The following is a 17673-nucleotide window of genomic DNA, read 5'->3' as shown; positions in this document are numbered from 1 at the left end:
GATACCAAGACGACTCAAGCGATACGTCTTGGTCTCAGATGAATTTTGAAACCATGAGTCGTACTGGATGCTAGTAAATATTATATGCGTCTACAAAGTAATATTGTAGTTGTATTTGCCAAGAACATAATCGTTTCTCTGACCTTATTGAACTAACTCTAGGCTTTAATCCTTACGTTTTCAGTCGATCGATGCATTATACTTGTCAAGCTTTGATTACAATGTCCTATCGATCGTACTTTGACAATCAAATCAGTTGGATTTTTGGAACTTTAATAGAATTACATCTAGTAAAAAATGCATACCTTTTGCCTTGGTCCGTTATGTTTATATAGTTTTTTTTTTTTTTTGTCAAATCTCTAGTTGCAATGTGCTTTGTTTGTTTGTATCATATACAAAAATTACAATGTGAGAACTATTTTGCATATGGGAGATAAATGTATATACTTAAGCATTGTGTCACAATTCATGTACCTATCAAACCATGCGCTCCTTGGTTATATCATTTGTTGTTAATTCTTAGAATATCCACTATCATGATTTTGAACATTGGATCTTGACATATGACTTATAGAGATAATTTCGAATGATACGTGCCAAGAAGATTTTGGTTTCACTTTTTTTCAGGTGACATATTTCCTTTCTTTGTGTACTAAAGATTATCAAAGTTTTCAGATTCAACATTGTTTCATGTTCCTACAAATAGTAATTCAAATCACTGGGTGAGGGTGGCCGGGGTGGGGGTTGGAGGAGACGATAGAGGGGTTATTGATCAAAGAGTGAATGACTTGTTGGTTCAATATGAAAATTATTTATGGGGACTCTGTGAGTCGGTGACCCCAAGACCATGACAATGGCACCATATTTTTTTTTATGGAAATTACTTAAAGGATCTTGGAGGAGGGATTTATTTCTAAATAGTCCCTAAGTTTTGGGCAGTATCCATTGAGTAAACTTTTTCTTTCTTAATAGTCCATGTACCTCATCTCATATTATAATATTTTTGAAATACTAAAACTACCATTTTGGGTTCAATGATAATTATTGATGAACTCAACGCTTTTAAGTCATTTAATTACTGTTGAATTGACAATATTTTCATATAAAAAAAAAAAAGAAGTCGAACTTAACAACAAAAAGTGGTGAACTTGACACTAGGTGATGAGTTCGACAATAAAAATGTTGAACTAGTCAATAAAAAGTGGTGAACTCGATACGATTAATGTGATCTAGATTTTCAATTTTTTTTTCTTGCATTTTTTAACCTCAATATTGGGTAAACCTTGAAATGCCTAATATGCATAAATCATAGCTGCAAAACAAAAATTACAATGTAATCATCAAGAATTTTAGATTCTCAACTTCATTCTTCATTTTTCAAATAAATCATTGAAAAAAAATACGTATATTCAAAATATAAGAGTATATCATTCTTCAATTATCATTTATCATTAAAAAAATTGTCGTTGCAATTACCATTAAAAAACCTAACTATGTAAAGAAGATGTGAAAAAGTATAATTTGGATATTTTAATAAATATTATAATGTGAGTTGAGGTACAAGGCCATTAAGAAACAAAAAAGTTTACCAAAGGAAATTGCTGAAGTAATATCAAAATGTACATTGATTCTCACATCGCTGAGATGGATGTATGTACAAAACCATCGATGTTTTTCATCAAGATACGAGTGAAAAGCATCTATGGTTATGTGTGCACCTCAACCTCAGCAATGTTGGGTACATTTCAATGTTATTATTTCAGCACAACTCTTTACTAAAAGGACTATTTAGGTACTGCCCAAAATTCAGGGTTTATTTAGAAAGAAGCCCCTCTATTAGGATCCTTTAAATAATTTTCCCTTTTTTAAAGGTGATGGCACCCTATTATTTTTGGTGGAGTTATTAAATAGATTATAGGATCTGTTTGCCTACAAGAATTCTCTACGCCTGTCCAGGATAAAATAACGAAACACCTCTTTTCACTTTTCAGTATGTCTGGCACAAGTGGAAAGGAAATAAGGAGTACATGACATGTGGCATTCACCAGCCTGGATGAGTTCATAGTTATCCAAATTCCAATTAAAATTTGGAATGATTTAGATATACCCCACTTCATTTTAGGGAATATTTGTGATACCCCTACGTTGTATAAGTGAAGGGAAAATGACCAAAATACCTTAATTTTTAACCTCTAACCTAATAGCCTTTCTCCTTTATTGTTACAATGAGAGAAGGCATAGTAAAAATGGTTCAACACCAAACTTTGAATGATCACGATAAAAAATACCCACAGCTTTACGTTTAAATTAACTTAATATTATTAGGATCATTTTCATAAATAAAAAATAACAATAAAATTATGATTGCAACTTATAATCATTGTTATTTTATATTCAGAATATCCTAGTTAAATATTTTAAATTACAAAACACCCTTATAATACAAGTGCATTTGCACATGTCACCTACTAATTTCTTAAGAAAAAAAAATCATTTTCAAGCCCTTAACCCTCTGTATATTAATTTTAATCTCTCAAACTTCGTTTGAATCCATCAATTTTCAACCTTGCCTTAACCCCTTGTAGAAAAGCTTTGATTTTCTACCCAAAATCTTATTAACCTCTTCTTCTCCTAAAAGCTTAAGTTGTTCGTGATGTTGATGGCTGATAATAGATAAAAATTCAAGGTCTACTATGAAAGTAAAAATATTTTAGTCAAAAGATTAAAGATACTAACTTTGGGAAGAAAAGTAGATAAAAACCTAAAGTCCAAGAAGAGTGTAAAAATATTTTACTCAAGGGGTTAGAGAAACTCCAACGTAGTAGGGTTTAGGCTCAGTACTTTCTCCCAATTGCTAGTTTATAGAGTCAAAACCTTCTGAAAGTACTCCAACACACTCAAGCTAAGACTCTCTAGTTTGAAATATTTTGGAGAGAATGAAAGTGGAAGAGGTAAAAGAAGAGAGTGTTTTTCTCTTTCTACTTATTGACAGTAAAAAACAACGGCAGTTGTGACACATTTTACTATAGTTGAATTTGTGGAGAGTGATTTTTACTATTACGATTGGAGTGAAGACCTCTTGAAAAGGCAAAATGACTCTCCGTAGTAAAGTGCCCAGTAGAGATGCACCACAGATATACCTATTTGTATTGGAGTTGCTCTTAAATATATCAACTTTGAGAAGAAAAATAAAGGGTTTTTGCTTCTAGGTTGAAAGTAAGGGTATTGCAGTAATTTTTTATTAGCATATTGGAGTAGACGAAGGTCAAAGGGTGCAAGTCATCAGTTTAAAAACTTAAGGGGGGTATCTCAAATATTCACAAAAACCGGATCAAGTTCTGGTCCACTATATATCGACCCGTCGGATCTTTTCGTTCCTATCTATAATCTTAGAACGATATCCAAACCCTAACAGGTTTCGGTCTTTCCCCCACCCAGCCCGATTAACCCTAATCTCTCTCTCACCGAAGGCCGAAGAGGCGATTTTAGGGTTTGGTTGATTTGTTTCATAACTTTGTCAGGTATTTGAGAATCCCAATTTCAGATTTTAGTTGTTTTCTTTGTAGAAATTTTTCATGCAGTGATTTCAAGTGCTCAATACTGTTGAATCAAAATTTGTAACCCTAATTTTCTTCAATCTGATTAGCTTTTTATGCAATTTTTTTTTCTTGTGATCTTGATTTAGGCTTTTAATGAAGGGTTGACTGGTTAGGGTTTCTTTGTTCTGATGTGTTCTTCGTAGGACTGTCAATGGGTCGGGCCGACCCAGTAGTAATCTTACTGGGTCGAACTGGTTTGTGTACTTTTTATTTACTTTATTACTTGTTGTCTTTGGCTCCACGGTGGTTCGGGTTGACCCTTTAAAACCAGATTTCTGGTCTAGGGTTTGGTTTGGTTAGGTTACTGTCTTTCTGGAACCAGATCTGTTCTCATTGTAGAAGAAGAACTATTTTGGTTAAATTTCTGTTCTTGTTATTTCCCGTTTCAGGTATTGCTTTTTTCCATTTTGGAGATATTTTCCATTCTGTTCTAGTAATTTCTATTGTGGTTTTAGAATCCAGTTATGCGGATCGGATTGGCATGGTTTAACTCTGCCGATCTAATCCAAACTCGAATGAGTCGAACCATCCCAAACCATGGTTGACTCACCCAAGTCATCTCGTCTCAGACGAGTTGAACTGTTTACATTTTATATTATATATATATTTATGTTTGCATGTTAATTTTTTGTTTGTTTGTTTGTTTGTTTGTTATTATAAGGTGGATTAGTGGATTTTCATTCGCAAAATCTAAAATTTGTATGGATTTACAAACATTAAAATTAATTAGTTTACTTTATATATAAAAAAACATAAAACCTAGTTGACTCAACTGAGTTTTCATAAACTTGGCCTATATTTTCAAAATGTTAAATGAGTCAATTTGGATCTTGGATGGGTCAATATGATGGACAATTCACACATATCACTTTCCTAGTCTCCTCCGAGATCGGGATGACTAATCCGAATCATGTGTCTTGGATGAGTTTTAAAACCATGTCCCAAACTGTTTCAAATTGTTTTCGATACACACACATGTGTGTGATTAGGATCAAGAGCCAACTTATTGACTAGTGTGTTTTGTCCTATACGGGTTAGAAGTTTCAGAATGGGCTGATTTTTTTTTGTGAGGATGTCTCTGGTGAGAGATTATCCTCACAAAATATCAGCCCATTTTGAAACTTGTAACCCCAGTTTACAAATTTACGAATTGTGAACCGTTGATTTTTTTGATGGGGAGTCTTTAGCCCCACCAAAGAATATAACAAAATAAGAAAAGAATTTGCGGCTTTATGAGGAAGATCTAAAATATGTTTGGTTAATGTTTCAACCAATATACCAAGACAACAGAGCTATTTAAATTTCACAAAATGCAATCTTCTTGGTTATTGGTCCATTTGAATTAGGATTTCACCAGCATTAAACGAATTTTTACAAGGTCGTTGCAAGCCATGAAGTTAGAGAATCCCCTTGTTTCTTTTATTTCTATTCTATTGCGGAGTTCTAATTTAGCAATCCCCATCCACTGACTATTGTCTTAACAATAAATTAAAATAAAAGTCTTTAACTATAGATCACCTCATCTATTAGTTTCATTGAGAGAGATACACTTAGAGGACCGCTTGAAACATTATGTCACATTTATGATCTTTTTATGTGGAGAGTGAGCCCATATTTTGTTTCTTTAAAAAAAGGAAATAATATTTTGTCACAAAAGATGGATCTTACAACAGATATAAAATGCTGGATCTTACTCTATTAACATGGTCCCGAACATATCTTTTTTCCCCTTCACCATCAATGTTTCCAATCTTATTTTATTATATGACTATTGACTTGGCTGCTCTCGCATCATCTCCCTCACCACCACCATTATATCCCTACTTCCATGGTGTATGTGTTCTGACAAGTCTTTATGAGGAACAAATAAAAGGTTTTTCTTTCCTTTCCCCTTGTCCCCCCCTTTTTTCGATAAGATGTAGTTCCTTTTCTTTTTAGTTACTTGTTCTTCGCATAGTGATTTCCCAATTATGACTTCTTCTTCTTTTTACTAGAAATTTCCCTTTTATTTATTGCTGTTCTAGCAGGTCCTTGACTAATCCTAAAAGAAAAGTTACAAATTATGATTTTCTGGAGTGATTTATTTCGATAGGCCTAAATTTTTATTGAAACAAAAGAAACAGAAGGGGAACCAAGCTAGCCGCCCAACAAAAAAGGAAGAAGGAAAACTAGAGCACTTCTCAATCAGAACAACCACTTAACATGAATTCTTCAAAGAAAATCCCTTTAAATTCCTTGAAATTTTTTGCTCCATAAGAATGATAATCCCGTAATGGGAGATAATGATGCCATGTGATGGATTTTCTTTCCCTACTATTCTGTTCCAACTAAAATTTCCAATAAATGGCAGTCAGAAGTTAAGGACCACAAGATTCTCTTTTTGTGAGGGATTTCAAATAGGAACCAGCTCTGAGACAAAGATAAAACAGAGGGAAGGAAGCACTATGGGAGTTGAAAAAACGACAAGGAGGTGATTGATTGATTGACTCCCCAACGAATTTACAAAGAGGGCAACAATTGACAAACATAATCTTCTAGTCATATGATTGTCCAAACTAAGGATCATCTCGAGTGAGGCTGGCCAAATGAACAAAGAGTAGGTTCTTATCTAAAGGGGAAAAGTTATGCTAACTAAAGTATTGTTATCTGGGGGGGCGGAGTTATGCTAGTTAAAGTGTCCTTGCTAGTATTCTTGTTTATTTTCTTTCTCTTTTTAGCATCATTAAGAGTGAATTGGAAGATGTTTATTCCCCAAAAAGTAATAGAAGGCATGGGTTTTGAAAGCTAGAAAGGGATGAATTCCTTCTTGATAAGTGGATCAGGATAGTTTTTGGAAAAAGAGTGATTCAATCAAAGTATGGGTCTGAAGGCTCGGGGTGGGAGAACAAAATTTTCTTGTAATGTAGTGTGTGAAAAGGGGTGGTCAATTCATTACAGGGGGAGAGCGGGGGGTGGGGTTGGAGCAAGGTGCTTATTGAGTTCTATAGGAGGATGGCCCTCGAAAGGGTTAGGGGAAATAGAATCTGATCTTGGGAGGATTGTTGGTGTAGTGCGGGTGGGGGGTGGTCTAGGTGCTTATTGAGCTCCATAGATCCGGCCCTTGAAATGGGTAAGGGAAATATAGTCTGATATTGGGAGGATTGTTGGTGTAGTGGCTATTCTCTTAAATCACTATTCCTCAATCTATACTTTATTTCTTTTACAAGTCTTTTTCGGTGCAAAATTTCATGGTTCAATAGAGTGGAGGGATCTCATGGGATTTTTGATTTAGAAGGAATATTAATGATTGGGAAATGAGTTGATTGTTGGTCTTATTTAGAGTTTGTCTTCTATTCCCATTTTCCTTGAGTATGATCACAGGAAGTGGATTCAAAGTAGGGATAATGTGTTCTCGATCAGATCTTTCTACTTGGATTTAGTTCCTAGTTTAAGCTTCTAGCTTTGCTATTTGGGGTTTTGTGTTTTATCTAAGTTGGCATTTTATTATTATTTTATAAGTTGGCTACCGTGGATAGCGTTCTAACAATGGATCATGTCATTTCTCGGGGTCTCATCTTGGTACTTGTACGAAGATACTGCTGAATCAATGAATCATTTCTTGATCCATTATAGTTTCACTCAAGTCATCTGGTCCTACTTTACTTCTCTATTCTACATTTTCTGGGTTTTCCCTTGGATTCGGTCAAATTCCTTTCTCAATCTTGGTACGCTACGGCATTTTCATATAAGAAAAGGATCTTATGGTCTCTGGCCCTCAGTACAATTTGTTAGTCCATTTGGAAGGGAAGGAAATAGCCATGAAAGATGGAAAGGAGCATGATCTTCACGAGGTCGTTTCTTTATTTTTATTTTTTTGGGGTTCTTGTTCTTCTGGTGCAAGCAGTTGGAGGAATTTCAGGGTATATCTTTTGAAGACTTTATTTTTGATTGGGGGAATGTTTGTAATGGAATATTGTAGCTTTTGGGTTCATCTTGTTTGTCATCGGTCAAGTATTTTATATGCTCACCCCCCCACCCCCCACCCCCCACCAAATCCTTTGTATGAGGTAGGTCTTCTAAACCTCCTTTTCTTTTTAAAATATTTCTTGTATTCATTAAATAAAAAGTGGATTTTTTTTTTTGTTACAAGTCCAATTCTTGGAGAAGCTTCATCATGGTTTTTCCAACATAGCTTTGGTTGTGCAACAGTGCATGAAATCAGGTTTCAGTTAGTCTTGTGCTATAGGAGTTCCAATCTACGTGACGAACTATGCTAAGTTGACATAGGTGACTTGTCAAATGATTTTTCAGGAAAAAAGCACATTTTTTGAACCATTTAGAAGAATCAAATGTTCCTAATCAGATTGTGTTCGGAGATTTTAATATTGCACATTGCACTTGTTTTGAGTTTCTTGTCAATATTTTAATGATGTTATGTTAACGGACTTGGACTTGGTTGATGTGGAGGTAGGAAGGTTTGAGATGATGTTTTGGCATATATTTGGATATTCAGGAAAAGTCCATTTTTATGTTCCAGTTGATTATGTTTCTTATAAATGTTTAAGAGATGTGCTTGGTTCAAGATAGAGAATATATTACTTTAATCCATGAATTCTGTTGTGTATTGTTGATCTTATATTGGGTTTTTAGTGGTTAACGGTAATATATTTGTATTTGGTTTCATGCAATGTGCAGACTTTGGTAAACTATAGAGTCTATGCGATGGAAATCTCAAACCAGCCTGTTTTTAAATCTAGTAGACTGAGATCCGCAGTGTGGAATGACTTTGAAAGAGTTAAACGAGGTGATGTTATGGTGGCCATCTGTAAGCACTGTAAAAAGAAATTTAGTGCATCTGCTACCAGTGGAACTACACATTTGAAAAATCATTTAAATAGGTGTCGCAAAAGAAATAACCGAGACATAGCTTCACCATTACTTGTAGTAAGAGGAAAGCAAAATTTCAAGTTTGATCAAGAGCAGAGTCCGCTAGATCTCAAGTTTGATCTCGAGCAGAATCGACTAGACCTTAAGTTTGATCAGGAACGTAGTCGCTTTGATCTTGCCCGCATGATTATTTTGCATGAATATCCATTGTCCATGGTCGAGCACGTTGGGTTCAAAAGATTTGTAGAGAATCTTCAGCCATCTTTTCAACTCATGTCGTGCAACTCTGTCAAATCTGATGCCATGCAAATCTATGAGAAAGAGAAACAAAAAGTTTACGAGATGTTGGATAAAGTTCCTGGAAGAATTAGCATCACGGCTGATATGTGGACTTCGTATCATGACCATTGGTACTTGTGTTTGACAGCCCATTACTTCGATGAGTCTTGGCAGTTACAGAAGAAGATTCTTAATTTTGTACTCGTTGATCCTCATGTGGAACAATCCCTTTCGGACGTTATTGTTTCATGTCTAATGGAGTGGGACATCGATCGTAAGCTGTTTTCTATGACTTTTGACAATTGTTCAAAGAACGAAGTTGTCTTCAGAATCAGAGATCGCCTCTCCCAAAACAGGTTGCTTTTGAATAATGGTCACTTATTTCATGTTCTCTGTGCAACAAACATCCTCAATTTGCTTGTTCAAGATCTATTGGAAGCACTCCGTGAGGTAATCCACAAAATCCGAGAAAGTGTTAGGTATGTCAAAAGTTCGGAAACAATGCAACAAAAGTTTAATGAGATGGTTCAACAAGTTATAGGTAATCCTCAGAGGACCTTATGTCTTGATTGTCCGACTCAATGGAACTCAACATATCTTATGCTTGAATCTGCCGTGGAATGCAAGTACGTATTTTCTCATCTTCAAGAATGTGACCCTGGTTACACATTGGCACCATCTGACATAGAGTGGGAAAGAGCAAGTACTGTTAGTAATTATTTGAAACTCTTTGTCGAAGTGACTAACGTTCTCTCAAGCGTGAAATATTCAACCGCAAATCTTTATTTTCCCGAGCTTTGTGATGTTCACTTGCAATTGATTGAATGGTGCAAGAGTGCAGATTTCTTTATCAGTTCTTTGGCATTGAAGATAAAAAACAGGTTTGATTCATATTGGAACGTTTGCAGCCTTGTTTTAGCAATTGCAGCCATCTTGGATCCTCGATTCAAGATGAAATTAGTCGAGTATTACTATCCACAGATTTACGGTAGTGGTGCCCCGGATCGTATCAAGGATGTTTCCAATGGCATCAAGGATCTTTACAATGAATACGCAATCTGCTCGACGTTAACTTCGCTTGATCATGGTTTGGCTTGTGAAGTTCGAAATAGTGGTGGGCTTAACGGTGTCTTACACAGTGCTAATGACACTAGAGATAGACTGAGAGGGTTTGACAAGTTCCTTCATGAAACTTCCGATAGCCAACACATAAAGTCAGAACTCGATAAATATTTGGAGGAACCCGTATTTCCGAGGAATGTTGATTTCAACATATTGAGTTGGTGGAAAGTTAATGCACCGAAATATCCTATCTTATCAATGATGGCCCGTGATGTTTTGGGGATTCCTATGTCTACGGTGGCATCAGATTCCGTGTTCAACACTACAGGCAAGGTACTCGATCTGAATCGAAGTTCTTTAGAACCAGATATTCTACAGGCTTTGATATGCACGCATGACTGGTTGCGGACAGAAGTAGAAGGTTGGTTTATTCTCTTTTATTTAATTTAATTTAATTTAATTTTTTTCTTATAATTTGAAAATGATTTCTGACTAATATAATCCATTTTTTTGTGTTAGATCATGAACCCGCTTCAAGCCATTCTACTATGACATTAAGCATCATGGCAAACTAGTATGTGCAAAGTCCATTTCTCATATAGGTTTTGTATTTTGTTAGTTCGACTCTCTCTCATTTGAATTAGAATTTAAAAATTAAGATGTGGTCTTATTTTTCTTTTGCAGGTTAGATGGATAATTGGATCGAATAATGGTGTGTAATTGTTTTATTATTATGACACATTGACTTCCATGTTTTCTTGTTTTTCATGTTCTGTCGTTAATTGTTTTACAGGTTCTATGAATACTTCTTACTAACCTTATTTGTTTAATAGTTTGATAGTAGTTCCCGATATTTTGTCAATCTTTTATTTATCCTTCGTTTTATAGCATTTTTTTTAGTAGATATAGGCATTCATCATCGTCATCAACTTCACCTTATCCCAATTATTCGGTTCAATAACATGAATCTTATTTGCCATTTAACTCTCAATCATAATTTGTGAAACATATCTTTTTAGAGCCCTTGAGTTGCATTGAAGTGGTCGTTCTAACTGGTGCTGTTATTGTAATCTTTTGCACATAACTGAACCATCTCCAACAACTTATTTCTTATTTTCTCACTTGTTGGAGTCTTCAGAAACTTTGTTGAATACACACATTTATTTTTAAGCTTACTCATCATCCATCTCCCCTTGTTATTCATAAAGCATGATTAGTCCAATTGTTGTCTTGTAACTGTAGTTTTTCAGTGGTTTGATAGATAGATAGATTACACATTGATCATAGGTTCCTTCAGGCATGGATCTGTACCCTGAGCATTTCACATGCCACACCCTGACATGAAAGTATATGGGAACCATAGATGATTTTCCTCGAGCTACAAGTGAAAAAGCATCTATGGTTCCTATCCACTTTCACGTCAAGATGTGCACTCCACCACGACTCTTTCCTTTATTGAAGAATGAGGAAGATCTGCCCTCACCAAACTTGGTTGTAAGACTCATCTTACTGCTTTCATGTGGTGTGGTGTGGGGTTGGTTAACGTGTTGTCTAACTTAACTTTGGACATTGACATGAAGATAAAAGGGTCACACCAAATTAGCCTTTTATCAGATTGGGTTTTATCATATCTTAATGTTGGGATCCAAACCCAATCTGATAACAGTTGGATCGGTATTGAATTGGGCCAAACCTGATTTAATATAGAAAATCTAACTTAATCCCATATGTTTAGACAGATCTATATAATAAAAAACAATGGTAGGGCTCACTAATGCCCCATAATCTATGGTGATCCTAATTTATTGCTTTCTTCCTCTCCCATTCAATTTTGTTGTCTTTGACATCCTCGCTCCCTGCCCCCCTTCCCTTTTGTAGTGTGCCAAACCTGATTTTAATATACAAAATCTAACTAAATACTATATGTTTAAACAAATCCATATAATAAAGGAAAAATTACTTGGAGGGATTTTTTCTAAATAGTTCTTAAGTATTTGACAGTCTCTTAGTTGTCCATTTAATAAATGTTTCTTTTCTTAACAGTCCTTGGACCTTATCTCCTACATTTCTCATGATTTTAACTCATCTTTTTTCTCAAAAATTGGATTTTTGGCATTTTAATTGAGTTAAGGAGACTCCATTCCGTTGGAAAGGATTTAAGAAGAAAAAAAAGTTATTTTTAAGATTGGCAAAAAGAAGAAGTCATTTTCAATGATTTTTTCGAACATTTTGAAGATTTATGTAAATAAATTATGATTTTTTCACTTTTTTTTTTTTAGTTTTTGGATAAAAATCGAACTAAAATGATTCTTTTGTGTTGAAATCATCTAAACAATTTGTTTATAGTTGATTTTTCTTGTATTTTTGGTGCACGATTTACTCATAGGTAACATATTATCAATGAACAAAAGATCAAAAAAGAAAGGTTATCTTTCCATATTGTAGACAAAAATTGAAAAATAAATAAATAGTGATATGGATTCTAAACCTGACATTTGAGATTCCTTTTGTTTACGACTTGGACAGCAATCTTGTTTGAGAGACTAATTGAAATGGCATCAATCTCCTCAAGTCATTTTAGTATCATTCCTAAAAAAGTGAGCTTTTAAATGTTGATTTGTATTTCACATTCATATGATATTTTGAAAATCTTGGACAAGTCAATAAAAATTCGGCAAATCTAACAGATTTTATTTTGTTTTGATAAAAATTTATATTTTTTAGTTATTTAAATATTTATTATTTATAAAACGATGATGTTGCTATTAAACATCTACTAATCCACCTTATAAGAAGAAATTTTTTTATAATTTTTAAATGAAAAATGTATACTTATAAATAATTTTGAATCAAGTAATATATATATATATATATATATATATACATCCTTACTGACTTTTTTTTTTCCTAATAATATCTTTACTCATTTTATTTTTTAGTAAAAAAGATAAAGGCATATTAGTTTTTTTCACGTAATAAATGCTTATTTACATATTTAATACTTGTTTCTTACATAATAAATGCTAAGCATTTAATCTTTAGAATTAAATGTCTTGTTAAAATAAATGATATTGCAATTAATGTAAATATGTATTTATTGTGAAAAAAATCAATATACCTTTATTTTTCACTAAAAGATAAAATTATTGAAAAAAAAAGTGTTGGACAATACTAACATCCTCATGAAGTATTAGATGTTAGCATTCCCCATATAGTGAAAAAGACAAGGGTGTATTGGTTTTTTACACAATAAATGTTTGTTTATATAATAAATGCTATGAGTATTTAAGTATTTTGCAGTAAATTATTTGACAATTAATGCCAACATAATAAATATATTTATTAATAACATATTAAATGCATTTATTATGTAAAAGACTAACATGTCCTTGTATTTTTTCATTAAAAGACAAAATGGGGAGAGGTATTATTGAAAAATAAAAGTATTGGACAATGCTAACGTCCCCACGAGGGAAAGGATTGGTTTGGTTGACAAAATTGTAGACGAATTGTTTTGTCTTACATGGGCTAAAAATTTTTGAATGGCCTGATTTTTTGAAAAGTTGATCTCTATGGTGTTTTGCCCTCAGAAAAAATCTGCCTATTTTGAAGTTTCTAACCTTAGTTTATAAATTGAAGAATTGTGAACTATTAATTTTTACTGTTAGTTTGTAACCATTTTTCATGGGGTAATTATAAAAGCACCCCACAAATTAATAAGGACAACCCACACCATAGCCGAATTATTTTGTCTTATATGGGTTACAAGTTTTGGATTGAGCTGATTTTTGATGAGGATGATTTTTATGAAGAGGTCATTGTAGACATGAAATGTTCACAATGAACTTCAATACTACATTGTTTGGAGTCGCCACCATTCTTTTTTAGAAATGGGTGTGAATGGGCACCCGAATTGATCATTTTGAAAATCATTTTTTTCATGGCATTGTAGTGACTCTCATTCATTGGAAAGGGCAAGGTCTACCTTAGATCTAGGTAAGGAGGTCCGGTTAGAGAATGGGGAAGGTGTTAGGCACCCCATCCTCTCCACCAAAGGTGGTTACCTTGCTTGGCCATTTTATTTTGTAAAAAAACTCAAGAAAACAAATATTAAAATGCATGAAAATGTATGGTAAGAGTGGTGTGTGCATTAAGTGGAATGTTCCCTAAAAAAGGGATTTTGATTTCAATGTGACATTAGGGACATTCTATGGAAGAGAATGACCCATATAATCACATTAAATTTATGAAATGAATGTTGGTTTGAACTCTTAGAGAGACTCCATAATGGAGTTCCCTTGAAGTCACAACCATGATGCATGTATGCATGGCTAGAAACTTAGTGTTTCACCCCATCAAGAGGGTGACACATTTATTCATCATTGCCATGCATAGGTGAGTGTGTGCATTGTGTACAAGATGATGCATGAGATTGGGATGAAAAGGGCTTCAACCCCCATCCTTTCGATCGAACCTTAGTCCAATCTATCGGGGATGGGAGATGGTGTGCATTACATCCTAAAGGATTTCTAAAAGAGAAAATAAAATAGAGGATTAGAATAAGAAGATGCAAGCTTTAAAATAAATAACTACATCTTATCCCCACCTTGTCCCTTAATGAACTTGAACCTTGAAGAGTAGGCTTGAGAGATGAATGAGATGATTGAGAGTGAGTTGAAGTTTAGAAGATGAGAGAATGAGTATGAATTTTTGTAGAGTTTTAGGTTGAGAGATGGGGGCTTGAGAGCATGAGTTGATCATGGAAAATGAGGGTATTTATAGAGTTTTTGGAGAACTTTTGGGGATAAAGTGGTCTAACCCTAAAAATAAAGAAAATGGACATGAGATTTAGGTTATTTCTTTTTGGATTTTCCATTTGTATGAGGGTAAAGATGACATTTGTGAAGAAACCCTAAAAGCATGCTTTGATCCTTGGTTTTTTGGTAAATAGAGGTGAGAGAACAAAAGTACTTTTGGGAGGGTGAATAGGAGGATGACATGTGTAAAGGTGGAGTGGTAGGTAAAAAGTAGATCTTGGTTTATTTGTAAATAACTCATAAAGCAAGGGTGGAAGTGTAGTTTTGAAATGGACCAATGGGAAAACAAAAGCACATTTGGGAGGGTGAATAGGAGGATGACATGTGTAAAGGTGAAGTGGTAGGTGAAAAGTAGACTTTGGTTCATTTGTAAATAACAAATAAAGCAAGGGTGGAAGTATAATTTTGAAATGGACCAATGAGAGAACTCCATGTATGTACTTGAAGATTCCCACCTTTTGAGGGCATAATGGGAAGTTCCCTCACCTTTATAGATTATTACCAAAGACCAAATAACCTTTTTGGTTTGACTAAACTTTTTTGAGAAGGGCATTCTTGAGTTTTCACAAAGGGAAAGTTGACCCTCCAATTAGATGATGCATTGGGTATTGGGGGCTTATGAGGCATCAACATGTGTCATCATATAAGGGGTAAGAGAATGGACTTGGGTTTGGGTTTGGGATATGGACTTGGATTTGGGCTTAGGATGGACTTGGTTTTGGGTTAGGGATGTGGACTTGGGTTTGGGCTTAGGATGGACTTGATTTTGGGTTAGGACATGGACTTGGATTTGGGTTTGGGATATGGAATTGGATTTGGGTTTGGGTGATGGGCATAGGTTTAGGTGGATTAGGGACAAGGTATGGGCATGCGATGATATGAGATGATGCATGTATGTATGAAAATGATGCAAAATAGCAATGTGGATCCGTCGAAGAACTTGAGTTCTAAATCGAAATTAATTCGAGAAAATTTGGATTTTCCTATGGGTTCGTGCAAATTGGGGTGTCTACAGTCATCCCCACAAAAAATCAGCCCATTCCGAAACTTCTAATCCCATCAAAGTAAGTTCAAGAACCGTAAACCATATATTTTTTTTTATTAACTAGTTTTGATGGGGTTAGAAGTTTTAGAATGGATTGATTTTTGGTGAGGATGATCTACTTATCGTAAAAATCAATGTCATAAAAAATCAGCTGATACTAAAACTTTTAACCCATATAAGATAAAATAATTTGGCTAAGTGTGCGTTGTCCTTATTAATTTGTAGGGTACTTTTAGAATTACCTTTTTTCATGGCGTTAGAAGTTTTGGAAAGGAATTATTTTTTATGAGGATGATCTCTATGGTTAGAAATAAATCCATTCCAAGACTTCTAACCCTATGCAAAGTGGTTACAAACTAACGATTAAAAATTGACGATCCACAATTCTTTAACTTATAAACTAGGGTTAGAAATTTTAGAATGGGTTGATTTTTTATGACAATTATTTCTTCGCCATATAGATCATTCTCACAAAAAATTAGGTCATTCCGAAACTTTTAGCCCATATAAGATAAGATACTTTGTCTAGAACTTTGTTTACAAGTTTGTCTACGGAACTAACCCCCCATCTCTCTCTCTCTCTCTCTCTCTCTCTCTTTATATATATATATATTACAAAAAAGATTTTTATGATTTTGACAAAATATTAAAAAAACATGGCTGATTCAACGATTTCGAAAAAAATATTTTAGTAATTCATCCTAAAATTTAAATAGAAATAACTAGAATGAGTCAACTCAATCTTTCGGGTACGAGATGGGTTTACAAATCATAGGCCAAATCCAATTGGAATGGTTTGAAATTTTAGATATCATCTGAATTTTTTTTGGATATAGAACTGAATTCTAATATTTTTTTAATATTTAGATATACTTCGGATGCAAAGATTGTGATGTATAAACATCTAATGCGAGGAAATCAGATTCAAATTATAATTATAAGTAATAATAATATATATATTATACATACTAGAACCGTTGCTCTTCTACTTTGCACCACCCTTTCCTTGCTTCGATTTCTTCATTTCCTTAGCCTTATGATTGTAAATGGATCAGATCAGACCCGAAATCCAATCCTATAACTTCAAGTCTGGATCGATGATTTAGATTCCAATAAAGATACAATTCGATCACCATATCCCGATCTGATAAAATATTAGGAATTATATTTATATATTTGTTTAAATGTATGAAGTTTATTTAGATTTTGTATACAAACTAGTTTGGCACCATTAGAGCCTAGTCCGATAGTTATTGAATCGGGTTTCGATTTTAATATTGAGATCTAATAAAAACCTGATCCATTAAGAGCCTGATCCATTACTTATCGGATTAGTTCCAAATCCGATCCTATCCTATCCTCATTGGAGTGGTACCAAATCTACCCAAGCTCGAACCGAGTCCATCGATAGTCCTAGCTTCAGCCTCCTTCCTATGTTGCCGAAAGACGTCTCAAAATCATTGTAAACTCCACTTTGGATTATAAATCTGTGATGATTCATGTTTCACCATGAGAAGGAGAGCATCACCATATAGAAGATGCTCACTTAAGGGTCTATAAGCGACGCCATGAGCATTGTGATTGGAGGTGGCATCGCTTAATCGTTTAGGTTAGTCTCGCTCTCTTTTACATGAAAATGATATTCTAATTGATCACAATGCGTTTGGATTGAGAGAAATGGAGAGAGAAAAATAGAAAAAAAAATGACTTTCTCTTCATTTCTCTTGTTTGGATTGTTAAGTGAGGACAGAACAAAAAAATAATAGAAAGAAAAATGGGTCAATTTTTCCTCTCTTTTTTTTCTCTCCAATTCGGAGAGAAAAGAAATACGCGTGACTGATAGGGGCCATAAAAATTATAACTCTGCCATTTTTTTTTTCTCTCCAAATTTAAGTTTTTCTATTGTTAAACTAAACAAGAAGGAAAGAAACTCCATTTTTTTCTTTCTTTTCTTTTCTTTTAATGGGTTTCTTTTCTTTCAATCCAAACAAATTGTTACGGTGAT

The 17673-nt window shown here is 34.1% G+C and overlaps 1 protein-coding gene across 2 annotated transcripts; it reads left to right on the top strand.

Moving 5' to 3' along the window:
* The first annotated feature begins 3362 nt into the window (after positions 1-3362).
* Positions 3363-10659, top strand: LOC147411090 (zinc finger BED domain-containing protein RICESLEEPER 2-like). Of its 2 annotated transcripts, none has more exons than XM_086444508.1 (4): positions 3363-3521; positions 8274-10227; positions 10326-10380; positions 10491-10659. In XM_086444508.1, coding segments are annotated over exons 2-4 (1983 nt in total). In that variant the 5' UTR covers positions 3363-3521; positions 8274-8300; the 3' UTR covers positions 10492-10659. The 2 variants fall into 2 exon arrangements, with proteins under 2 accessions (XP_086300634.1, XP_086300635.1); XM_086444509.1 differs by lacking the exon at positions 3363-3521 and adding an exon at positions 3596-3988.
* Positions 10660-17673: the final 7014 nt, after the last annotated feature.

This window comes from Akebia trifoliata, chromosome 1 (genome assembly GCF_017979445.1).
Source record: "Akebia trifoliata isolate Shusen 1 chromosome 1, ASM1797944v1, whole genome shotgun sequence".
In the NCBI taxonomy this organism is placed as follows: domain Eukaryota; kingdom Viridiplantae; phylum Streptophyta; class Magnoliopsida; order Ranunculales; family Lardizabalaceae; genus Akebia; species Akebia trifoliata.
This window is presented reverse-complemented; position numbering and strand designations above follow the sequence as displayed.

Bases quoted from the DNA above. Each gene is read 5' to 3' on its own strand.
- LOC147411090 (XM_086444508.1), top strand. From the start codon at position 8,301: ATGGAAATCTCAAACCAGCCTGTTTTTAAATCTAGTAGACTGAGATCC. The intron at 10,228-10,325 runs GTTGGTTTATTC...TTTTTGTGTTAG, and splicing joins GTTGCGGACAGAAGTAGAAG to ATCATGAACCCGCTTCAAGC.